Source organism: Lipotes vexillifer, unplaced genomic scaffold, assembly GCF_000442215.2.
Source record: "Lipotes vexillifer unplaced genomic scaffold, Lipotes_vexillifer_v1.1 scaffold1130, whole genome shotgun sequence".
Lineage (NCBI taxonomy): Eukaryota > Metazoa > Chordata > Mammalia > Artiodactyla > Lipotidae > Lipotes > Lipotes vexillifer.
Window position 1 is genome coordinate 490,654 of NW_006797877.1, and position 27,673 is coordinate 518,326.

The 27,673-nt window shown below is 36.3% G+C and overlaps 1 protein-coding gene across 1 annotated transcript in view; it reads right to left on the reverse strand.

The window, feature by feature from the left end:
- The window catches only part of UGGT2 (UDP-glucose glycoprotein glucosyltransferase 2), a 160,928-nt gene that overhangs the window by 34,341 nt on the left and 98,914 nt on the right, over positions 1-27,673 (reverse strand). Inside the window, exons 23-29 of the mRNA XM_007469922.1 lie at positions 23,021-23,145; positions 21,086-21,181; positions 16,186-16,288; positions 12,733-12,812; positions 10,215-10,398; positions 5,999-6,157; positions 5,563-5,648 (exon numbers count right to left, since the gene is read on the reverse strand). Of these exons, the coding sequence (XP_007469984.1) occupies positions 5,563-5,648; positions 5,999-6,157; positions 10,215-10,398; positions 12,733-12,812; positions 16,186-16,288; positions 21,086-21,181; positions 23,021-23,145 (833 nt within the window). The remainder of the gene's footprint in view (positions 1-5,562; positions 5,649-5,998; positions 6,158-10,214; positions 10,399-12,732; positions 12,813-16,185; positions 16,289-21,085; positions 21,182-23,020; positions 23,146-27,673) is intronic.

Here is a 27,673-nt window from a genome sequence, read left to right on the forward strand (position 1 = left end):
AGAGCGTCTCTGGAGAAAGCTGTTGCCAGGCTGTGAGTGTGCACCTCTACACGCCCCCTGGGGAAGTGTGGGGAGCATTACCTTCTAATCCTAAACTCAGTAAGGTAGATGCTTTGAGGGGAAAGCACTTTGCAATGCACTTTCCTGAAGCTGCGAGACACAGAGGACTGCATTTGGCTCTTGTCTGGGAAAGCTAAAATGGACCATGGACTGATATTTGAGGAGTGACCTATTACCACTCTTACTGCCTTTGAGACTGGCCTGCACTCCTAGAGTTTGCTAGGCAAGTGATGTGTAAGTACTTCTCATGGATCAGAAGTAGCCAAGTAGGAGAGATTTGGTTTTGTTATCATGGGGTAGTCATGCATCCTGCCAAAATAGCAACCTGGGGATATGAGGAGACCTCAGCAAAAATACGCTGTGGGTATAGCACAGGATGCCCAGAGACTGAGGAAGATGATAGAGAAGCCACCTGGAATAGAGATGCACCAACTGGGACCAGGGAATCAAAAGAGAGTGAGGTGCAGCAATTAGAGACCTTCTAAGAGTTCACAGAAGGGCTTCACAAAGAGTGAGCTATAACCACCGCCAGGGCCAGTGGGCAGAGCTCTGAAACCTCTCTTGCCTTCTATATAAAGCACAGATCAGTTTCAAAGGCGTAAAACTAAAATTATGTATAACTACTAATTAGGTAATCTGTTTTCCTGAAGATTTCAAGTGAAAAAGACTAGCAAAATAATTTAGCATGTTGAAGGCATGTATAAAAATATATATGTATATGTAAAGTATCATCTGCTGTTCTCTGTAATTAGGAAAATCTGAGAAGCATTTGTCTGATTTTAGTAGAGCTACAAAAATTTTCTAGGAGAGAATAATTTTATTGAGTATTTTTGAATTCAAGGTAAATAAAAGTCAACACAGAGTATGGGTAGATGATTTGCAGTTAAAGATTATAAAAACATGGATAGACATAAAAAGTACATATGTGAGGATTATGCCTAATAAACAAAAAGGCAAATTTAAAAATATCAACTTATTTAGTCATGGTTTTAAAATCTGAACTTAGAAACTCATGTCAATATTACCTTAGCTTAGCTTTTCAGCATATTTCAAGAATACTTTGCTTAAATATAAATGTAATATCAATTAGAACTAAGTCATAAATTGGGATAAACAGAATTTCCATTTTTGTCATATTTCATATTGACCTGTTTTTCATTACTGAAACTTTAATTTCAAAAAAATCAAAGAGTAGCATCATTTATGTTTTTTCCACTCTGGCTATCTAGGGACATATTAATTCATATTTGGAGTTAAGTAAATTACGACTGAGAGAAATTTATGATATTGTCATTTATAAGGAACATAAACAAATTTGAAATTCCTTCCATCACCAAGAGTTGGCTAACTGTGAATGAGAAAAATCAGTTTTGCACTAATTTGTTAGTGGTACTGAAATATAAAATCAGGGGCTGTTTTCTCCCTAAACCATCCATTTATAGGCTGTGTATAATAACAAATAATGGTAAAGAAGATAAAATAGAACCTAATATAGTAACTGTTTTACATAATATATACTATGCATATTATATATAATACATATTGCATATAGATTATACAATATACATATACAATATACAATAATATATGTAATTGTAAAGAAGAAAGAAAGAGTAAGTGAGGAGGAAATGGACATTTACTCAGGACATGAGACACGAATCTCATGTAGTCCTTACCAAGACCCCACAGGATAGGTGGGATTATCCCCTCTTGTTATGAGGAAATAAAGACTTCAGAAACTTTTGCAAACTCATACAGAGAGTTGGTGGCAGAGAAGGAATTTGAATCACAGCTTACCTAATTGTTTGCAAAAAACAACAGTGAAACAATAGTGGCAGATTTAGAAACAGAGTTCTTGGCAGTACAGTTTGCAAAGACCAAAGAAGACGAAGCAAATTTATCCTTTGAAACCACGATTTTTTTAAGAAGAGTCAATATGAAAGTCGCAGTGTATTTTGCTTATTTTCTGTACCACCACAGCACTCTTTTGTAGCACTTAAAATGTTTTACTGTCATTCATTTCCTTAACTGTCTTTCCTACTGGGATGAATTGTGGAAGGGTAGGAACTGTATTTCATTCACCTGTTTATCTCCAATACTTTGCCTGCTTACCTGCCCCTTCCCCACCCCACCTGCCCTCCATCTCCAAGCAACAAGTGATCTGACTTCCGTCACCACAGTTTGTCTTAATTACCTACCATTTTACAACTTATAAAAGGAATCATACAGTATAGACTCTCTTTTTTTCTTTTGCCTCACTTCTTTTACTCAGCATTAATTATTTTGAGATTCATCTATGTCACTGCATGTATCAATAGCTGATTCCTCTATATTGCTGGGTAGTATTCCATTGGATGGACATACCACATTTTGATAATTCCTTCACTTGTTAGCATTTGGGTTCTTTCCAGTGTCTCGCAATTACAAATAAAGCTGCTATAAACATTAATGTACAAGTCTTTGTATGAACATATATGTCCTTTTATGTTGGGTAAATACCTATGAGTGAAATGCCTGGATCATATGGTAAATGTGTATTTAAATTTTTATGGACCTGCTAAACTGTACCAAAGTGGCTGTACTATTCTACATTCCTAATGATAGTGTATGACAGTTCCTGTTGCTCCATATTTTCATCAGCACTCGTTAGTGTCAGTCTTTTTAATGTTACACATTCTAATCGATGTGTGGCAGTATCTCACTTCAGTTTTAATGTGCATTTTCCTTATAACTAACAATGTTGAACATCTTTTTTACGTGCTTATTTGACATCCATGTATCTTCTTTGGTGAAGAGTCTGCTCCAGTTTTTTGTACATTTTTTATTAAGTTTTCTTATTGTTGAATTTTGATAGTTCTTTATATATGTTATATATAATTCTTTGTTGAATAATGCTTTGCAAATATTTTTTCCACCTGTGTCTTGTCTTTTTGTTTTCTTTTACAGTCATTATATATTCCTTTAGTGTGAATTTCACACGTTTGTGACAGAAATGATATTTAATGAAGTGCTTTCTTAGATCCTGCTCAATACATCATAATATATGATATGTGTACTATACTAACTTTCTAAAATTTGGAAAATGCTATATTCTAAAACACATAGGGCCCTAAGAGTTTTAGATGAGAGATCTGTACCTCCACCCTCTTCCTGGAATGTTCTGGCTGTCAGATGACTAGCAGTAAGTTCCTGTAATTCTTCAAAACTCTCTTGAGGTATTATCTCATTTCTGATGTCAATACTGACTTCCCCCTGGCCTTCACCCTATCACAGAATTAAGCATTCCCCATGCTCCCTGACTTCAGATTATATTACAAAGTTACAGTAATCAAAACAGTATGGTACTAGCACAAAAACAGACACACGGATCAATGGGACAGAACAGAGACTCCAGAAATAAACCCATACACTTATGGTCACTTAATCTATAACAACGGTGGCAAAAGTATACAACGAAGAAAAGACAGTCTCTTCAATAAGTGGTGCTGGGAAAACTGCACAGCTACTTGTAAAGGAATGAAATTAGAACATTCTCTAATACCATATATAAAAATAACCTCAAAATGGATTAAAGACCTAAATGTAAGGCCAGATGTTATAAAACTCCTAGAAGAAAACAGGCAGAACAGTCTTTGACATAAACTGCAGCAGTAATTTTTGGATCTGTCTGCTAAAGCAAGGGAAACAAATGCAAAAATAAACAAATGGGACCTAATTAAACTTAAAAGCTTTTGAACAGCAAAGGAAACCATCAACAAAACCAAGACAACCTACTGAATGGGAGAAAACATTTGCAAATGATATGACCAATAAGGGGTTAATAATCTACATATATAAACAGCTCATACAACTTAGCATCAAATAAACAAACAACCCCATTAAAAAATAGGCAGAGGAGCTGAACAGACATTTCCTAAAGAGGAAATGCAAATGGCCAACAGGCACATGAAAAGATGCTCAACACTGCTTGTCACCAGGGAAATGCAAATCAAAACCACAACAAGATATCACCTCACACCTGTCAGAATGGCTATCATCAAAAAGAACACAAATAACAAATGTTGGCAAGGATGTGGGGAAAAAGGAACCCTCCTACACTGTTGGGGGGAAAGTAAATTGGTGCAGCCAACTGTGGAAAACAGTATGGAGGTTTCTCAAAAAAATAAAAATAGAATTACCATATGATCCAGCAATTCCAGTCCTGGCACCCCAGTGTTCACAGCAGCATTATTTATAATTGCCAAGACACGGAAGCAACCTGAGCGTCCATCAACAGATGAATGGATAAAGAAGCTGTGTTGTGTGTGTGTGTGTGTGTGTGTGTACACACACACACACACACACACACACATACACTATTCAGCCTTTAAAAACAAATAAAATTTTACCATTTGCAGCCACATGGACGGACTTCGAGAGCATTATGCTAAGTGAAGTAGAGAAAGACAAATATTGTAGGATATCACTTATATGTGGCATCTAAAAAATACAATAAACTAGTGAATAATATTTTTAAAAAGCAGAACAAACTAGTGGTTACCAGTGGGGAGGGGGAAAGGGGGGCACTATAGGGATAGGGAAGAAAAGGGTTATTATGGGATTACATGAAATAGTGTGTGTGAAACTTTTGAAAATTGTAAAGCACTACAGAATTTAAAGAATCTTTCATTCAATAAAAAAAAAAAAAAAAAGATTTAAAAAGAAGAATCCAGCATTCCCAGCTTTGTATGCTTAAATTATTAAGCATGTTTGTTGAATGACACTATGTTCTAGGCACTATAAGGAAAAGGGGAAAAAGCACTGAAACAAAGGTACAATAACCCCTGCCCGTATATTACCTTTGTTAAGCACACTGCTTGTTATAATCATAGGTGCCCAATAAATACTTATTGAAATAAATGAACACTACAGATATTAAGGGGTACAAAAAAGAGTTTACCAGGTGCTGGCAAACGATGGCTGGTGAGCAATATCAAGTTGGTGGCTTATTTTTGTATGGCCCCTGATGAGCTAAACATGATTTTTACATTCTAAAATGGTTGTTGAAAAAGAAAATATTGACAAAAATCATATGTGCCCTCAAACATTAAATATTTACTATTGGCTCCTAATAGAAAAAGTTTGATGATCCCTGCTTTATACTAGACTCATTAATGAGTAGGAAATTTACTACAAAAGAAACCAATTCTTATTTATAAAAATGAAAAACTGAACATGACTCACAGAAAATGGCTTTGCTATATAAGATGCTATACATACTGTATAGTCATTAAATGATAAATATGTTCATTATGTTAACACATGGAAAAGTCTATAGAAAATTAGGAGATGGAGTAAAGAACAAGATGTATACTTTAGCCATACCTTCTATATTTTGAAATAAAACAATGATAGGGACAAATGTCACAGTTTTATAAGAAGTTTTTGTTTTATACTAATGGTATTTGTGAGTATTTTAGTATTTTTATATATAAAAATTTGAAAGTGGTTTATATAACTCACCCAACTATTTGATAGACGTCTTCAGATTTTCCTTGGCGTAATTTCAGTATCCAAGCACCTGGGTTTGCTTTTAATTGAAAATATCCCTTTTAAGATGAGAAAAACATGATCATAGTTATAATGAATGAAAATGAGGTCCAATTGTTCAAGAAAGATTATTCACGAATACTCCAAGGTAAGTGTTTACTAACTGTGGAATGAATGATTTCTATAAATGAATGCCAAGGAAGAAGACTTTGCAATAACCTTAAAAGCACATTCTGAAAGTAGGACTCCCTTCATTTTCCTTTTATTTAATTACCTTATTCAAGGATTGTTTTCTGGGAGCTGTTCAGTAACAGTAGGATACAAATTATTTCATATTATTAGGAAAACTTGGAGGATTTCACCAAAACACCTAATTAAGTATCATCCACTGAGTATGTATAATACTTACAAGATTGGCCATCACTATTGTATCAACCACAACAGGTTTATTTTTTGTGCCCAGTGTAAACTGCAGACCCCAAGGAGGCTCTTCTGTGATTATGTCAAAGCAATGTCCTTCGAGCAGTAGATATTCTAGCTCATATTCTGCTGTGACAGTTTTCTCAATCTACGGAGGAAATATGTCATTGTTTTTTGGGTGTTAGTAGTTCTCATGATGTAAATTTTGTAATAAATATATGTGATTATTTTAATATTAGCCAATATATTTTGGGGGGCAATCTCAAGTCTTTCTTTTAGACAAGGGAACCTAACAGCTGCATCAATTTCTTGAACACTAAAGCTCATGATGAATTTTCTTCCTTTCCCATGACATCAGCTCTACTCCAACATTATGACACATGCACCAAAATCACAAGCAGGAGAGATGTGAGAATGGATGGGTGCCTCGGTAAGTTGCAGCACTCAAAGAATCTGCTTTGTTGGCTTTGCCCTAGATCTCCTGCTTCAGACCTGGCAAGAAGGCCAACTTGTCATCGTTAACACCTTTCTTGCAATTAAAAACAATTAACAGTGAATTGTTTTGCACTCAAAAAAACATATGCTCATTCAAGAAAATTGAGCAATCATAAGAAAGTGTAAAAGGGAAAAAATAGAAACTACCTACAGACTAAACATTCATATACACGTCAATGCACCGATTTCTACTTTTTCTCCATAATTTTTTTTCTAAGAAAGTATAACCTTTTTCATTAAATATAGTTTTCTAAGAACATGTCCTTTTTTTTAAAACATCCTTTTAAATGGCTGGACATTCCAAATGTTTCCAGATTTTACTCTACTGCAAATGTTATAATAAATATTTTAGGGAGAAAGTTTTTTCTCTACATCACATGAAAAACATAACCGAACATAAAAATAAATCAAATGGTAAGTGATTTTTATATAGTCTGGCAAATTTTGTTGAGCAGATAAGACAACGATGCTATCTATCTCTAATTTTATTTCACACTACGAGGTTTTTGATACTACTTTTAATGGTGTTTAGCATACAGAGTATTTGAAAATATTCTGTACTGTATAGTTGTTTTTCTTTGCCTGTAGTTACTACAGAAATAATTATAGCACTTGTGTACAGTATTTCTTTCTTGAGCCCTGTTCTTATAATTTTGCTGTTTTTAAGAACATAAAATAAGTAACTTGTTTGAAAGTAGCATTTGTTTCAATGACTTTAGTTGAGCTCTGAATTAGTTGTTGAATTATTACTACTCTAGTGATGAACTTCATATACTTCATTAACCTGTATCCACAATCCTTACAGCATTTTGGGTAGAAAGATTTCCATGGGATAGTCTCAGAATATGAGAAATCCTAGAGACCATCTAGCTTAACTCCTTCGCTTTACAGACAAGGAAACTACCCCAGAGAGATTATGAAGTAAAGCCTAACTATTTTAAATTATGAATTAGATATCAGGGCAGAGTTCAAATACATTCAATCAGCTTGTGACTAAATAATATCTTCATTTATAATACATTAATGTGAAAATTTCTCTTCCTTATATATTTGTATAACAGACATCAATTGTGTTGACTTATTCAAACCACAACACTAAAAATAGCAAATTCATTTTTCAAAGAGTACTTTCTAGTGAACATTTAAAATTTTGTGAAAATTTAAAGTTTTATAATAATTTCATAAAGGTGATTTGAGTTAAATTAGTTCCTATTATCAAGGTTTATTTTTAGCAAGAATAGGAAAGCTAGTGATCTTTTTTGATGTTTACATCTCCTTTATATTTTTATTTATCTGTTCTAAGTATTAACTATTGACATGAGACATGAATTTAAGATCTCTCCAATATAACTTTGGTGCATATTAGTATTTCTAAATAGAAGTGTTTATTGTATCGTTCTGTGACTGCATAGTTAAGAATTTAGCTTCCTCCTTTAATAAAAGTATAAGTTTGATTATAAAGATTAACATTTGGGTTTATTAACATTATCTATGGTATTCAAATAGGAATTCTTTGACAACTTACATTGGCAATGAATGCCTTGTCAACAGAACTGATGTCTAAATTATTTATATTTCAAAAGGGGCTAATGCATTTTTCTGTGAATTCTTTTAACATAGCCACATACCATTTTCCTTCAGCAATCTTTTATTTACTCACTTCCTCTTTACTGGGTAAACAATCACTATTGTTTCAGGTATTCTGACATCTGTCAGATAAAGGCTATGATGAAATATAACCAGAGAGCCTTTGGACGCAGTTCTAGTTACAAGCTCTGAGAACCACCTCTGAACTGCAGGTAAAAGTAACTGTCACGCTTTAGGCCTTCCTAGAACCACTTTTGTCACCTTTAATAATGGCATTAATGCCGGCTGTGCAATAAGCCATGTGAACAAAGACCTGGGAAGGAAGAATCTTTCTAGATCAAGCTTTTTTCAGGTGGTTATATAATGTTCGGGAATTCGATGTAGCAAGGAGTACTGACTATACAAGCTAGTGTGTAGTGACACATCTCTCATTATTAGTCTCACTTTTTTCCTTTACCTACAACTCCTTCTTTCTACTTGAGCACATGTCTTTGTTATTTCATAGTTTTCTAGGAGAGTTGCAGGTAAAACTGTAAGTATGTACAGCACAGAGTGGAAGAGAAGAGCCTTAGAGGAAGTTAACTTTTACAGCTGGTAGAATTTGTAATTTCCTTTTGTTTACTCATATAATCTACGACGCCAGGGGAAATTATTTCTGTTTATTTTAGCCTTCTAAAATACTGTTCATTTAAATAGGTTCTAAAAAGGCACTGCTATATTTGCCACTCACAACAAAATGTTTAATCTCTGTTAACTGTTCAACAGAAACTAAAATTTTTTTTACCAGCAGACTCAATTTAAAATCTTTAAGCTGCATTAATTCTCCCACCGCAAACTTTTTACCCTTTTGGTTAGAATCTTTAAAGTTATTTACTGATATATATTGCTGAACTCTCTTAATGAAGAACCAACAGACCAACAGAGATCCAACTAATCGTGGAGGAAACAGGATTTTTTTTTTACTTCATGCCAAATTCACTTCTGAACTTTCCCTCATGGATTTCATTGCTTTGCTCTCTTTCTATTTTTTCCCCTCAATTTGAAGGACCGATTTCAGATGATTTTTGCTATGACTGAGCTTTAGGTTCTTCTCCAGGTGGGTAAAGTTGGTCGTACAGGTGAGTATGCTCCAGGGAAGTGACTCAGGATCCCACAGAATCTACACATGAGTGAATCAGAAGAAAGCTGCCTAGAAGGAAAATCTTTAGACAAAAGGTGACACATGAAAAGCATGAGAAACAAATAATGAACAACCTTAACCAAATTATTAGAGGTAAAATGTTTATGCCTGGGTCAAGGTAATGGCTACCTTCTGAAGGAGCTGTCAAATGCAGAACTGGAAATAGGTCAGAGGCTGTGCAGAACCGGGCAACGGGGAGGACAGTGAGAAGGAAGTTACTGCCCCCAGCCACCCCAGTTTCTAGATACCTGTCTTCTAGGTAAACTCTCCTAAAATGCTTCTGTTTTTTTTGTGTGTGCTTCCTGAATGCCTTTCCAATTTTGAATAGAACGTTTGGAAAGACTTCGAATATTATAAAATAGTCTCCTGTCAGTGGTTTTGTTTCTGTGTGTGTGTGTGTGTGTGTGTGTGTGTGTGCGCGCTGTGGATTGAGTGACTACAGGTGGGGAAGAGAAGTCCGGTCATTTACTGGACAAGGGTCACGCTGGCGGCGGTGGGAAAGAATGCACTCAGCCCGAAGTATATGAGCAAACTCCTTCCTGCTTTCTACCCTAATCTCATTAGAACTGCTTTCTCTGGCTATGAGCTGTGGGGCAAAAAAGAATTTCAGATGAAACTGTTCCTCTCTGAGTTAAAAACAAAAGCTGAAGGGCACAGGTACTTAATGGTTTTGTCCTAAACTGCCATTCATCTGTCTCCATAGTTTCTACATTGCTCATCTTAGGGCAGCACTTGTGAAGCAACAAAAACAGTGAGGGCACTTAAGAACCCATAAAACCAGAGAAGCTGAATCTGGAAGTTAGGGAAACTCGAAACTCAAAGGAAAGACTGGATCAGGACCTAGAATCATAAAGGAGAAAATTCTGGTGAGCAGTGAGTATGCACTTGGTACAGGAATAATAGCTCATAGAATTTATCCTATTCCTCTTTCTTTATAACTTACATCCTTTAAATGAATATTATCAAGGTCACAGTTGCTGTGTACTGTTTCAACCAACCAGCTTTCAGGAGTAATCATGTTGAGGATTAGAAGGGGTGATTCAGGGATATCCAAGAATTTTGCCACTGGTCCAGTAACATCATTAGGTGGTAACGTCAGTTCCGGTTCCAGGACAAAACGGTAAAAGCTGTTGGTAGAACATAAATAAAATACATAGTGTGACCCAAACTGAGATTTCTTCTAAAATATTTTAAAACTGAAAATGGCTTAAAAACATGACCAGAAAGTCTTCAGTTAAAAACACGCTAAAGACTTAAAACACACTGAAGTCTTAAAGACTAGAAACGCACTATACTGAAGTTAGTGCTTATGTAAATGGTAGGCAATCATTATTTTGTTTACACTGTTATCTATTATAAGACTGTGTATATTATATACCCTTGTTAATCATTTCTTAATGAACACGATTAGAATCCCTTTAAGATATACTGACTTATGCAGGTTCCAGCAGTTTATGATCTGTATTCACTCACTGGTTCTTCTTCAAAGTTTGAGCATGGTCTACGTTTAGTGATTTTTATTAGCTCTTAGCACCATTAAGAACATGAAGAGAAATGATAACCAGAAAGCAAGTAAGATTTAAGCTAAAATTCTGGTACTAATTCAAAAAGTGCAATTAAAAACAAACGAGTGAGTTTAAAGCAGCTGCTTATGAATAGAGCTTTAGGAAGTACCAGCAATCTTAATGTATTTAGCCTCACCCCCTAGTACCTTACATAATAAGAAACAGTTATAATACTAAGAACATTGACTTTCACGATTCTGGGACTACAATCAAGGTGTCCGCTGTGCTGTGGTTATCTCAAGGCTCCACGGGGGAAGGATCCACTCCTAGGCTCCTGCAGTTCCTCAAGGTCCACCGGCATGAGGGCAGTAGCTCCTCACTAGTGGTTGGCTGGAGACCTCCTTCAGTCCTTGCCACAAGGGCATCTCCAGCAAGCGTAGAGAAGCACACAAGAGCAAGAGAGAGAGAATGCCAGCAAGACAAAAGCCACAGCCTCTTACAACCTAATTGCAGAGGAGACATTCCACCACTTTTGCCATATTCTGTTCACTGAACGCAAATCACCAGGTGCAGCCCGCACTCAAGGAGAATCTACGCTGAGTGTGACCCCAGGGGCGGTCATCACTGGCAGCCGGGAAGCTGCCTATGGCAGGCAGGCCGGCAGAGGCAAAACAGAAGAGCGGGTAAGAGGAGACCCTGGAGAGAACACAGTCCGAACCAAGTAGCTGGTACTGTCAAATGCAGCAGAAACATCATTAAGTAAGAAGTATCCCATGGATGTGGCAAACAGCAATTTCTTTGGGATTCAGTCAAAGCCCAACTTCAGTGGGAGGTACCGGTGAATGAGAAATGAAGAGGGGGCCTGGCCACACTTGTGCAAAGCTGAGATGACAAAGACTGGGGAAGAGGAGGAAAAGCCAGGCCTCCAGAGGAGAGGAAAGTAAGGGAGCAGTTTATTTCTTTTAGAAAACTGAATAACTCTTAAGCCTGAAAGAAGAGGGCTAGTAGAGAGGTTAGAGACACAGAACCAGGAACTATGTGATAAAGCAAGGATCCAGAACAAATGGATAAGTTATGCATATACTGTATATATATTCTTTTTTATATTCTTTTCCATTATGGTTTATCACAGGATATTAAATATAGCTCCCTGTGCTACACAGTAGGACCTTGTTGTTTATCCGTTCCATATATAATAATTTGTATCCGCTAACCCTGAACTCCCAATCCATCCCTCCCCCAACTCCTCCTCCTTGAAAACCACAAGTCTGTTCTCTATATCTGTGAGTCTGTCTATGTTTTGTAGGTAGGTTCATTTGTATCATATGTTAGATTCCACATATTATGATATCATATGGTACTTGTCTTTCTCTCTCTGACTTACTTCACTTAGTATGATAATCTCTAAGTCCATCCATGTTGCTGAACCCACTGTATATATCTTTTTGTTGTTTGTTTGTTTGTCTGTTTGTTTGTTTTTGTGGTACGCGGGCCTCTCACTGCTGTGGCCTCTCCCGTTGCGGAGCACAGGCTCCGGACGCGCAGGCGCAGCGGCCATGGCTCACGGGCCCAGCCGCTCCGCGGCACGTGGGATCTTCGCGGACCGGGGCACGAACCCGTGTCCCCTGCGTCGGCAGGCGGACTCTCAACCACTGCGCCACCAGGGAAGCCCCCCACTGTATGTTTCTAAATAGGTATTCCTAGATCACATTTTAAAAAACACCCACGGATGAACATAAAACCATGTAAATTCTGTAATTAGACTGGGTCAATTTTACTGGTTAGGTTACTTTAATTTTATATCAATTAAGGTTAATAAGTTATCTCTGATCTTCTGATCTACTTCAGTTAAACATTTTGTGAAGAAAAAAATAACAGATGCAGTAATTGTGTTCCTTTTTTTCCTTTTAGCATTTGCAAATTTTTCAAAATGCAATTATGTTCACGTAGACCCACCTCTTTAAAGGGGCTTCTGAAAGCTTACCCCTACAGTTCATGAACAATTTTATCTTCATGTTGATAATCTTGCCAAGTACCTATTAGAAAAAATTTCCATATTTGAAATTAATAGCTAACACTTATGGAGCATGTACTATCTACCAGCTACTACATTAATACTTGACATCCGTTATCTCATCTGATTCACACAACATCCTTTCGAGGTAGCTACTTTTACACAGCTGAGGCACAGACAGATGCAGTAATTTGCCCGAGATCACACAGTAAGTCACGGCAGAAGTAAGATTTGAATCCACACAGTTGATGTCACTGCCCAAAGGTTATGCTGCCTACCTTTTGCCTAGTGTGACTCTCTTTACTGGTATCCAAATTTCCTTACTACTGAAGCACAAGTAAAATAATTATTAGAACCTTGACTTCAAAGACAAAGTGGTGACCTCACAACAACGATGGCAAGGGTGCCCTGATCCTTTTGGAATTTCATCTACATTGTAAAAGATGTACGAAGGTCTTGGCTACATACAGATAAAATACTCTCTTTTCTTTTTATTTCCCTAGAGCCGCGGTCGCCAACCTTTTTGGCAACAGGGACTGGTTTCGTGGAAGACAGTTTTTCCACAGACTGGGGTGGGGGGTAGTTTTGGAATGATCCAAGTGCACTGCATTCACTGTCACTTTATTTCTACTATTATTACATTGTAATATATAGTGAAACAATTATACAACTCGCCATAATGCAGAATCAGTGGGAGCCCTGAGCTTGCTGTCACTTGCCACTCACTGATAGGGTTCTGATATGAGTCTGCAAGCAACTGATTTACTATGGTCTCTGTTCAGTCAAACCTGTCTGCTAGTGATAATCTGTATTTGCAGCCACTCCCCAGCTCTAGCATCACCGCTTCAGCTCCACCTCAAATCATCAGGCATTAGGTTCTCATAAGGCGTGCGCAACCTAGACCCCTCTCACGCACAATTCACAGTAGGGTTCGCGCTCCTGAGAACCTAATACCACCGCTGACCTGAGAGGAGGCGGGGTTCAGGTGGTAATGTGAGCGATGGGGAGCGGCTGTAAATACAGAGGAAGCTTCGCTCGCTCACCCGCTGCTCACCCTCTGCTGTTTCCTAACAGGCCACGGACCGCTACTGGTCCGTGGCCCAGGGTTGGGGAGCCCTGCCCGAGAGCACTGAAGTAGGAGAATTATTAATTTTGATAGTCCCCACCTCCACAGAGGCGACAAGTCAGTGAAGATTTGAAAGATATTAGACAACAAAGGACATAGATAAAAGGCGAAGAATAAAACAGATATATGGAAGGGAAAGGGTACAGGTTTGAGGAGAAATTAGAATGTACAGACCAAAGATTTAAGAGCTTTGAGTTTTAATTCCCAGTCAATCACTCCTATTAGCTACAATGGAGGCTGCTGAGCCACTGTTTCTTCCAACTGTTAAAGGAGACACTGACCATTCTTCCAGAAAATTAATTTGTGCCTTACAGCACAAATTTACAGCATACATTTTCTCTATAGTAAGAAATAATACGCTATGTGAAGCTCTGAGTTGCTCAGAAACAAAGTTTGCTACTGTTACCAATGATGTAAACTGGAATGCAATTCCATATTTTATATTTCTGTATAACCCATACTTCTTATTCCTAAATTCTATGCTTACATAAAAGCTTCAGAGGTAAGCAATTTTTTTTTGGATAATGAATCCCCATAGGAATAGGGAATCATACTACCTCCATTCCTCATAGGTATGATTACTGATTTCTGTTTTCTAGAGGATAATATGAATAGTGTGTCTAAAGAAGTTAAAGTCTGAAGGTACACAAACGCAGAAAGAAGGAATGAGGCAAGTAAATCAGCTGTGGAATTAAGTTTGCCCTAATTATACACTGAATAGGTAGAATGGCAACGCATTTCCAAAATTATCTGTACACATTAATAAATGCATTTATAACAGATACCTACCACCCATTTTTCCGATTTGATTTGAAAAGGCAAACTAATTTCTGAGAGAAACATTTTGAAATTTTGATAGAGTATACACCAGTATGACCCAGCTTGATCATTTACATTTTCACCAGACTTAATATCTAATTACTTTTGCCTGTTTCCAAAAGTAAAGTGTCAAAGAACAAACAGTTTCCTCTTCTGAGAATATTTTTTGATGTGTCTTAAAAAAACAAAGTATTGAGTAATTTCAAACAGAAGTATCCCCAAATTTTAAACTCATCAGGAAAAAATATATAGCCTTCCAACATAACTAGCTTGTTCACATTTAAACTACTGAAAGCTGCATCACAATTTGAATTTTTAAAATTTTCAGTACAAGGATGAGCCACATAATGTCCTTTCAGAGTCTGCTATCTGTCTCCTCTACTTTCCTAGGGGGAAGAATCTTGTGACTAGGTGCAGCTGGCTGGCTGGCTGGCTACATTCTGGTCAGAGGGATGCAACTGGATGGAATATGTTTGGGGTTGGGCCCTTGTTCTCCCCTTCCCGCTGCAGAAATAGAGATGATGTTGCGATCTTAGACTGCTGGCAACAAGCTGCTTCATGAGGATGGCTGAACAGTACAGAAGATGTCTGAGTCCCTCACGTGTGGAGCTGCCTTGGCAACTCCAGGTGGCTTACAGTGGGACGGGGAGATGACAGAAATCAACTTCAGACTCGAAGGTACTGTTACTTTGCTTTTGTCACAGTGGCCAAACCTTTTGAACATAGCCTTCAAGTTCTTTCTTCCACTAGCTTCACCTGTTTGGCTAATGTTACTTATTATACTTTAAGCTTATTATACTAATTACCCTTAGACATCGGCTTCTCCAGAAGCCATTCTCCACACCTGGGGTAAGAAAGATGATGATGGGAAGATGCTTGTATTAGTTAGCTCAGGCTGCCATAACAAAACACTGGGTGGCTTGAACAACAGAAATTTATTTCAGGTCAGGGTGCTGGCATATTCAGTTTCTGGAGAGGGTTCTTTTCCTGGCTTGTAGATGGCTGCCAGGTGGTGGTGTACTCACATGAACTCTTTTTTATGTTTGTGAGGAGAGAAAGATCTCTCTTCTCCTCTTGTTATAAGGCTATTGATCCTACTGCATTACAGCCCAACCCACAGGATTTCATTTAGCCTTAACTACTCTGTCAAGGCCCTATTTCCAAATACAGTCACACTGGGGACAGGGCTTTAACGTATGAATTTTCGGGGCGATGGGGACAGCAATTACGTCCACATTAACACCTAACCTGGTACTGCCATAACACCACAGGCATACCTCTATCATTTCATTTTCTACACTGAAATATTTAGAACGCTGTATGAAAGAATCAAGAGCAAACATTTGATTATACTTGAAAACAGACCTGAAAAGATGATAAATTTCAAAATAAAAGTAGTACATATCATATAATAAATATATGTAATATTTAATAAAATATGATATCTTACAATCAATAACTGTGCCATCTTCTGTGCTTCTCTTGTCAATGGATCAACAATAGCAATGACATCAAAGGACATATCATTCTCCTGAGAATTTATCTTTATAATGCTAGAAAAATAAAAAATAAGATGAACAATGAGTTCAATTTATTCAACTGCCTAATTAATCTTAGCTACGTACATTCTTATAAATTTCTTTCTTTCTCACTGGATTAAAAAATCCTGGCTATTTCACAGAAGGAAATGCAAATTTAAAAGTTTAATGTTGCGTTCAATAAATTAGAAAACTGCAAAGAATTAGAGAAAATGAAAGTAAGAAATTATGGACGAATGATTTTTTAAAAACTCTTCAAAGAACAATACTATTATAGTGAAAAAACTTTATAATTTTAAGCTCCCCAATCCCATGATTCTCATGGATCATACAATGTAAAAAAATAAAACAGGGGCTTCCCTGGTGGCACAGCGGTTGAGAATCTGCCTGCCAATGCAGAGGACACGGCTTCAAGTCCTGGTCTGGGAAGATCCCACATGCCGTGGAGCAACTGGGCCCGTGAGCCATGGCCGCTGAGCCTGCGCGTCCAGAGCCTGTGCTCCACAAGAAGAGAGGCTGCGATAGTGAGAGGCCCGCGCACTGCGATGAAGAGTGGCCCCCGCTCGCCGCGACTAGAGAAAGCCCTCGCACAGAAACGAAGACCCAACACAGCCAAAAATAAATAAATAAATAAATAAAACAAAGATGCTTTTGTGTTAAATATATTTTCTCAAACTTGAGAATGACAGAATTAACTATTCAGTACTTCTATTAAATTTACTAGTTTTAAAAACCCGACATAGGGGCTTCCCTGGTGGCGCAGTGGTTGAGAGTCCACCTGTCGATGCAGGGAACATGGGTTCGTGCCCCGGTCCGGGAAGATCCCACATGCCATGGAGCAGCTGGGCCCGTGAGCCATGGCCGTTGAGCCTGCGTGTCCAGAGCCTGTGATCCACAATGGGAGAGGCCACAACAGTGAGAGGCCCACATACCGCAAAAACAAAAACAAAAACAAAAAAAACCCCCAACATATTATAACAGGAAAGCTCAGGGGATAAACACCCAAATTTTTCATATTATTTTGACCTAAGTCATCCTCTCCACACCTCCTCCCTTCTGACCTTTCCATTTTGTCTTTCACTGATCTAAGTTAGAAGATGGACTAATCTTTAAAGGAAAATGTTGGGAAAATCATTCAAAGCACAGAAAAGGCCAATAGGAGATAATCCATTCTATATTTAATTTAATGAAAAGTTTAAAGGGTATATTTAATTAAAAGTACAGAACAGTCCAATTGATTACTGCTTTAACACTACAATAACATAGGAAATCCGTTTTTTTGGAGATGTATAAATTAAATATCTTACATATTACAAAGGTAAAAAGATTACCAAATCAAACTGCACCCCTGTAAGACTACAGGGATCTTAGTCTTCTTTGGTACAAGAAGGCTATAAATATCTAGACTTCTGCAGTGAAATAATTTCTCAGCAATCAAATAAAAGCTAATATAAAATTCACTTCAAATACGGGTCTTCTGACCTAGAGAGATGAAAGACATTTTATTTTATATGCAGTTGATAAGATTTAATAATGTTTAAACAGGAGTGTCAGAATCAGATGACAAATCCTGGTAGATAATTGCTGCTAGAAACCAGGGCTACAAATCAGATGTTTTAAATTAAAGAGACTATCTACAATGGTTAATTCCTTTAGTTTTCTCGGTGAAAATTTTACAAATTACTGTCATACTTGTAGCACTAGTCAAAACTGGTTGTTTTCTATATGCTTCATGAGACATTATTATGGCTAAAGTAGGCATCTGTTGACAGCTACTTTAAGTTTTTTCCCCCAGACTACTACCAATTCTGTGAGGTTCTATGAATCAGAATCCCATAGTTCCCATCACCTATGTAGTATGTGTGTTGCTTAGGCTGAACGACATTTTCCAGAATTCCCTTTCCTTCACGTTTCTGGTGGGTGGGCCAGAAGAGGATATCTGGAGGGCAGGAGGGGGGCGGCAGCCATTCTCTAGTGCACACACTTTGTTACTGATCTGCTTACTCAATGTCGTTGGCATGAGGCCCCCACTGGTTCTACCTTCCCCAAGATCCTCCTTCTGCTCTCTGACTCCTAGGTCACGTATGTGTGTTTAGCATTGTGATAGGGCTCCCATCTTCTGCAGGACACCTGCTATGCACGAAGGTCAGAGGCAGCAAGAACTGACACAGGTTTCAGTCCATACTTGTGGGATTCCAGCTTGCTCTTGACAACTGTCTCTTGCTCTCTCCCCTCTTGACAACTACCTCTCTTCCTAATTGCCTGCCCTGTGAACTTAAAGTTCCAGTATCAGAAGTCAACAGCCTTACAGAGACTACTTAACCAGCTCCCACAATTGTGTAACATCAAATCCTATAACAATTCATTCATTCATACATACATACATAAATTCTTATCTATACACTTCCCAATATATATATGCATACATATATACCACACATGCACGTGTGTGTGCAACAGTGATTCTACTGCTCTGATTGACCCAGACTACACAGCCCAGCATTGCTAATGTGCTTCTCTCTTTTTCTAGGCTTCGAACACAAATGAAATCCAACAAAGTCATTGTTTCTTCGATAAATTAAGACCTTCAGTCAGATTATCAAGTCTTGCTGACATGGATCCTACATTTAAGGTAAGTATTCACATTTCTCCCCTGATTAATACGAGTTGATTTTATGGCTTAACTTTCAGGTTCAATCTTATTTCTCTTATTTCCAAGTTGTGAGAAGCACCTCGTTATTTGTGTAACAAATACACATAGCTACAATGCATTAAATAAATATCTACTATACTTAAGACAGTAGGCCTGAATCTCATAAAACCCCTGAAGGGTAGGGATCATCACCTATATTTTATAGACTAAGAAACTGAGGCTAAGAGAGGTCACATAGCTAGGTAAGTAGTAGACTGGGATGAAAAAGCTGTTCTTTTTTTTTTTTTTTTGACAAGAAAGCTCATGCTGTGCCACACAACCAAAGTTGATATGGATAAATAGATCGTACGAACATGTGTAAACACACAGGAGGAAAAGTTAAATACCTAAATTATACACATGAACTCAGAAAAATGGAAGATTACTGACTTTGCATTTTAAAAAAGGCACGCATTAGATGAGTATGTATTATTGTATAAACATAGATGCATACCAATACACATATACTACATATCCATTTATAAATATTTGTAACAATGCCCCAGAAATAAATAGAAAAAAACTGGAGAATTGTAAACCACTGTCACAAAGTCACATCATATCCTTCTATATAAAAGAAGGCTTAAAAGCAGCAGGACACGTTGATTGATGTGAGAGCTAAAGAAAGAAAGCAGAGACTACAACAAAAATAACCTATGAAAGATCAAATGCTTCAGACATTTAATGTGGGAGTAAACAGTTCCAAACATATCAAAATTCCTAAATATAACTATGTAACAGTATAGTGATTAATGTTTGCAATGATAGTTGTCAATAATTTGTGTTAAATTATTTCAGCATATGGTATTTGGGAAATCAAAGACGTTTGCAAAAAGAATTCTGCTAAATGTGTTTAAAATACTTAAAATTAAAAGTATTGAATCTCAGTTCAGTTATCTGAAAAAAATAAAAACTTCATTCCCAATAGTGCTAGATAATTTCTCTTTAGAAAGTAATTTTTCCTAAGAATGATACTACTATACATGTGTGAAGACACCTCAAAAGATAAGACCTTCTACAGCCAAAGAATGTGTTATCTTGTAATACAGTAAACAGAAGCAATATAAGATCGCATCTACCATAAAATCAGAAAACTTAGAAGTGGCAGCCATTTTAAGTTTACGATAAAGTAATTTGTCTCATTTTAGTTTTATAAGAGCAGTGATTAGAAAAAGAAAATAAAACATGTCTATAGTTTAGTTATATAATGTCGAACTGATTATTTTTTCCCATTCTAAGTGGTCCTTCATTTTTAAATTAAAAAAAAAAAGTTCCTGCTGGGGACTCAGATTATTTTATGTATGTAGATAGAGCTTGATGAATTTTATTTCAAATATCTTAGAGGGGAAGTATTATACAGTAAAATTATAAGCTAGTTTATTATTCTAAAACAGTATTTCTCTGATGGCTCTTTTTGGAAGCCTAATTTTTATGAAATAATAAATTTTTAACAAAAAAAGTGTTCCATGAATAAGTTACCCAACTGTTGAGTTTACCAAAAATGAACTTTTCTTTTGTTTTCTTTTAGCCACACCACATCTCATAATCGTCAATATGTTGATGCACACTGAAAATCTCACTCCTCCACCCCAAAAGATTCAGTATTCTCTAAATTTACTTGACTACAGTTTTTCCCTCAGAAGATATCTGTCAACATTTCAGAGTAATGTTCCATAACACAGTTTGGGACATTCTGTTGTACATGTCTACACTTTATTAAGCAGAATTCTTCAGTAACTGAGCCTTTTATACATTGAGAATATAAAGATATTATTATTTATAAAGATTATACTGCAAAAATTCCAAATGATCTTGAATGTGGAAGAAAGATGAGAATAAGACAAATCATACTAGATTTAACTTACTTGAAACTTCATATCCTATATATATATATATATATATATATATATATATATATAAAATCTGTGTGTATATATATATGTCATTTATTTACTAGAATATAATTAACTAAAATTTCTTTTCCCTATCTTGTCAAATACATTTATTCTCTAACAACTTTTAATTCTACTTTAACTTTTGCTACATTGTGAATACATATGGTAACCATAATTCAGTACAGGATGCAGTGACAGAAAAAAAACAGCACTAATACATCTTACCTGTGATTTTCCTCAAGAAATGTGACATCATACCGAGATGCATGTTTAGGTAAAGAGGAAAGAAGGGCATCGATTTTCATAACAAGGTCACTCAGGCTGGAGAAACAAGATAAATGAGTTTTGAGGGGGAAAGGAAGGTCCATATTTTATGTCACAATTAATGTCTCAAGAAAGGGGAATTTAATGTAAAATATCTCCAATAGACAAACTGTATATAAGTGACCTTTCTTCCAAACTTGTATAAGTGACTGCTGCTTTTAAGGTCATCCTATTTTTTCTTATCATTGATATGATATTTAAACACATAAGTGTTCCTAATAGTGTCTATAAGAATATGGAGAATGATTCAATTCAAATCAATATTTGCTGAGTGCTGGTTATATATCCAAGCACTGGGACCCATGTAGGAAAGAAAGCAGAGCAGGAAGAACAAAAATTAAATGACAGAATAACTACTTTCAAAGAACTTTTAATATAGTTAATAAGCCCAGATTTCTTTAGTTTCAAATTCATTTGAAAACTAAAATTGTACAAAATAAATACCTGGATTAAATATAACCAAATTAAAAAATCCATAATAGAGAAAATGTATATGTTCAATGATATGCTGGAACAGAAAATGTTAGCTGAACTTTAAGAAATGTCCCCCTCCACCAAAAAAAAAAAAAAAAAAAAAAAAAAAAAAAAAAAAAAAAAAAAAAAAAAACAAAAAAAAAAAAAAAAAAAAAGAAAGAAAGAAAGAAAGAAAGAGAAAAGATAGGCATCTCCATTTTATAAACAAATTTAGAGTCAGAGTGGTTGAGAACCTTGTCAGTACTGTCAGCATCTGTCTACTATAACACGTTTTGCTGGACTATAGGTCCTGTACACTGTATATTATTTTTATTTGTAATACCTACCATATCTTTCACAGAGCATTACATTTAATGGCCACTTAATAAACATAAAATAAATGGGTTAATCCAAACCATAATCTACTCGTAAACTTTCTTAAGGTATTTATTTATTGGCCACACACTCTCTAATACGTAAAACCGTAGGCACGTTGGAGGGAGAGCAAACATAAATTAAAACAATCATATGAAAAGATACTCGACTTTACTAGAAGTCAAGGAAGTGCAAATTAAAACAAGACGCAATTTCACATCCATCAGATAGGAAAAATTAACAGGTTGCGTAACACCAAGTATTGGTGATGACTTGGGGAAACGAACTCTTCTACATTTCTGGTGGCAGTGTTAATTGTTGCAACTCCTTTGAAGGGCAGAATTTAGCACCGTCTGGTAAAGCCGGAGGTACATCTATCTATCCTACAGCCCAATAACAACACTCGTCTACTCTAGCGGAACTCACACATTGTACAAGGACACACGTAAACCAGGTTCATGACAGCATTTCCATAATAGTAAAAAGCTAAAGCCAAGTTAACTGTACTTCAGTAATGGAGTATATAAATGAACTGCAGTATATTCACAAAATGAAGTACCAAGCAGAAACTGAAATGAATAAGCTCGCTCTATATACATGAACATGGATAAAGCTCTTACGGAGGCAGACTGCAAAAGGAGCCTATGTATAATAGCATATCTCTAAAAAAGTCAAGACTTTAACACAATAAACACTAATAATAGATATTTACATATGAAGCAAAAGTATAAGCACATATATGGGAATCATGCACACAACATTTGAGAAGATGGTCACCTCTCAGGGAGGGAGGGAGAATGGGACAGTCAAGACAAATAAAACGAAATATTAACATCTACAGCTTGGTAGTGGTAAGCAAATGGTTACCGTCCGCTGTTTCTTTATATTCTCTACGTGTCTTTCATTGTATCTTCTATGTGTATTTGAAACATTTTCTAATCTTAAAAAGAAAAAATCGGATACAAAAAAACTCCAAAATGAATTGCTCTTACAATTTTAAATACTTACGTCTTTGAGTTGACTTCTGTACTTTCAACAATGTCTTCAATTTTCTCTACTAAATTAGTCAATGTTATCTTTTCCAACAAGTAAAAATCTTCTGCACAGAAATCTTCATCTAAAGGTCCTAAGAACTTAAAAGCAGTTTTATTATTGTATATCTTCGATAAGATACCAATTTGGGACAAGTATTTTCTTATCGAATAGATATTTCTTGAAGCAAATATTGATTAGAGATTAAACAGATGGTGGCCATTAATCCCACCATTTACTAAGTCCCCTGGGAAACAAGAGAAAACTATTTCCTCACTTTGATATTATAAATAACATTTGCATCAATACCAAAATCAATGTGGCAAAAAAAAATCAGCAAATTATTTCCATTTGAAAGTTTTACTTTGAGACATAATGCTCCCAAAAACCTAAAGCTTTTCATTCTAAAGTAAGTTATCAAAGCAACTGTCTATATTCCATAAGTCTTTTAATTTCAGTATTTTCCTATTTAATCTGTAAATTGTAGTCTACACTATGTAGATATGAATTAATATATAAACAAGGCATAAAAGAGCAAAAACCAAGAAACAAATCCCGTAATTACTTAATAATACCAACCAATCTTTATCTAACTGATGCTGTATAAACTGTTTGGAGCACAGCAACGTCTTGTAGGCTAGCTTTAAACCAGTAACTACAGAGGGGGGAAGCTGTAAAATTACCAGACACCTGAATTTCTCAGGATGGCTATCCCACCACAACCACCCCAACTCTACTACCGTTATCATTTTCTGGAAAAGCTAATACGTGTATCATCATAATATTATTAACATAAGCCTGATGTAGAAGGTGAGCCCTGACATAGTCTTATGCACTAAACAATTAGACTTAATGACAAACAACTAGAAAATATGTCAACCAGAATGAAGTGCTTGCAATGGATTTTTTAAAAAATTAATTAATTAATTTAATTTATTTATTTTTGGCTGTGTTGGGTCTTCGTAGCTGCATGCGGGCTTTCTCTAGCTGCAGCGAGCGGGGGCTGGCTATTCTTCGTTGCGGTTTCTAGGCACGCGGGCTTCAGTAGCTGTAGCACGCGGGCTCAGTAGTTGTGGCTTGCAGGCTCTAGAGCGCAGTCTCAGTAGCTGTGGTGCACGGGCTTAGTTGCTCTGCAGCATGTGGGATCTTCCCGGACCAGGGCTCGAACCCGTGTCCCTGCATTGGCAGGCGGATTCTTAACCACTGGGCCACCAGGGAAGCCCTGCAGTGCATTTTCTTACTTCCCCTTCATATGCTTCTGCAATTAATATTTTCTAAAAATTAATGAAGTATATAGTTCTTGAATCTTTTCTCATTTGCTCACATCAAAGGTGATATTAGTTGGAATGTTGGCATCCAGCTAAATAAATACCATGTTCACTTTAAACATAAAACCTGGACTCTTAAAAGTACAAAAAATGGACACTGTAATACTAAAAGTACACATATAAACATTTCATTTCCCTAAGATTTGCTATCATTTTTAAGGTAACTTTCAAAGCACCTTCAATGCTGTATTTTTTTGAATGTGAATAGGAGAGGCCTGGAAAATAGCTGAATTTTATCTATACCACTTCTAGTGACTTGAGTAGTTTTGTTAATAACTTAGAATAAGGAACTAAAATCTGAAATTATTTTCCTAAGGGATGAACAAGATTGGGTATCTTTACTGATTAAATTCACCAGAAAATCGGCTCTATTGCACCTATGTAAGTTCAGTGTCAAACAGCTATAGCAGAAACTTGGTTCTTCTGTGTCTTGGTTCTTCTACTTAAAGATGAATATGATGTTTGTGGAATAAAGCAACTTAAATAGTATAAAATCACATAATGGCCAAATTGGGAAATGGAACATTAAATTTGAAAATCATGTAATAGTACAATAAAACCTATCTGGAGCTTAAATCTTTACAACGTTTTGGAAATGTGATTTTTCAGTTATACAGAATAACTGCTATAACAGAAATGCATTACCTCATTTGACAGATCATTACAATTTTAGAAAACTCTGTTAGAATGTTCTTCCACATACTGAGCTGAAGATCCCTCCCCACTCGTGGAAGTTGGATCAACTGGGCTTGATTCTATACTGACTCTCAATGAATACAACGCAAATCAAATCTATAAGTGCACCCATATTTCCCATGGTAGCCTTCAAATATTTAAAGAGAAAACAGAAGTTAATATTTACTGAAAATTTACTCTGTGCCTGGGGCTGTTCTATGTGTTTTATGTGTAAAAGTATATTTAATCTCTCTGGCATCTTTAAAACAGACTATTACCTTTTCCATTGTGAAAATGAGGAAACCAAGTCTTGCAAAGGTTATACAATTAATGGTGCAACCAGAATTTGAATCCAGATTCGCCTAGCTAAAACAAAAAGGCCTTGTTTGTTTCCCTTCTCTCTGCCACACCACGTCTTTCATCAATTTGTAAATATGTAACATGATAAAAATAAATACAATTATAGCAATAGCATTATTTAGGGTTTTGTTTAATCTTAAAATATATAGATTTTTAATTCTTTAGCATGGCAGTAAGAAAGTATGAGATCATCATTACACCCCAGTTCGATCATTTATAAACAATTTTAGCTTTGAATATGTTTCAATTCTAATGTAAATATTTGGACAGGTTCAAAATGAAGATTGATTCTAAAATGTCAGAATTATTTTAATCAAACTATCTGGTTCAGAATTATAACTATCTGTTACAGTTGTTATGATTATTGTGTTTCATAGCATTACTCTGAGACACAGTATAATATTACATTATAGTTCATAAACCATAGTACTTATTTTCAAATATATCATACTTTCGTATTCAAACCACAGTCCTACAAATGAAAGGATAATCAAAATTACAATTTTCCATTAGTCGACACAAAAAGTCAATGTCATCTGACTTAACATCTATCTCTAGCCCCAACCTCTCCCCGAATTTAACTCATACGTTCAGCTGTCCACTCAACCAGTCTACTCAGAGGTCCAGAACTGAACACTGAACTCTTAATATGTCCAAAACTGAATTCTCTATCTGCCCTTTCCACTCCTTCTGAACAAGCCCACTCCAACTGCAGTCTTCCTTTCCTTAAAAAACAGCGGCAGCTCAATTCTGCCAGTCACGTAGTTCTCTTACATCCCACTGTAAGTCTGTCAGCAATTCCTGGTCATCCTCCAAAATACGTCTCAGGTCCACTTCTCCCTACTTCCACTAGAGCCATTCTGGTCCAGGCCACCATCACATCTCACTTGGACTACTGTGATAGCTCCTAACTGGTTTCCTAACACCTACAGTCTATCCTTGATGTAACAGCCACTAGTGATCCAAATGAAACGTCAGTTCATGTCAATCCCCTGCCCAGAACCATTGGCTTCTCAACTCATTCAGAGTAAAACCCTACCTGACCTGGCCTCCAGGTACCTCTCTCCTGTTCTCTTCATATCTACTGTTCCTAGAACACACAGATGTGAGCTCATCTCAGGACCTTTGTACTCACTGTTCCCTCTACCTAGAATGTTCCCCTTCCAGATATGCAACATGGCCCGCTCCCTCACCTCCTTTGGTTCTCTGTCCAAATAACACTTTATCAGTAAGGACGCTATTTTTTTTCGGTCCCTGCCCACCAAAGTGTAAATGCCACAGAAACATGTCTGTTCACTACTGTACTCTCAGATTCTAGAAGAATGTTTGGTTCATGGCAGATGCAAAATTACAGCTAAATGCTTTTGTCAATTTCAAGGGCAGTGAGAAGAAAACAGTTCTAAGAGAAATAAGTTGAACATAACTATATTTGTTATCACTAATATTGATAACAATATCTGAATTATATTAAACAATGACAAAGAAAACATAGGGTAGCTTTTCCGTAATGTATCAACATAACCAAAAGGCAAGGTAACAGATACAGCAGGCTGTAATTTTTTCTTTTTATCTCTTAAAATGCCTGACAGAGCCGAAGGTAGCCATATATTTTAAAACTGTTCTAAAAAGTTAGATTTCTTCCTAAAGCAACTGTTGGGAGAAAAAGCAATGCCATTTTTGGGCTTTCGCATAGCTCATTATCAAAATTCACTAATATTTTATATTACTGTAATAATAAATGGCAACTGTTGTCACCAATTGTAAAATAGCACTGTACACAGATGAACCCGCGTCTAACTATTTTTAGGAGCTAACACAATTAGCTCAAGAACTGTTACACTGAAGCGGAAATATGTGATTTGTGGATGCTTGTGGATATGAGTCCCTCACTATTCTCCAATTTCTATTATTCATAGATTCAGATAAGAAGGAATAAATAAGCATAACTTTAAGGGAACGATGATACAGGAATGAAGCATGCAGGTGAACAGAGCTCATAAAAATGTAGAAAACAGAGAAAACACTACAGGTTTGAAGATGATTTAGGGATACATAATTTGATGCTTCAAGCAGAGATAATGTCAAACACACTGCATTAGTTGATTTCTAAATATACCTAAGCACAAGATTCAATTTTTAAAAACTTAAACCATTCCGGAGAAAACCAGACTATCATGTTAAAAAATAATAATAGGTAGCTGTCATCCACTAATTTTGTATGTATCTATTAAAACTCCCTAATTAATCATAAACACATTTATGATAT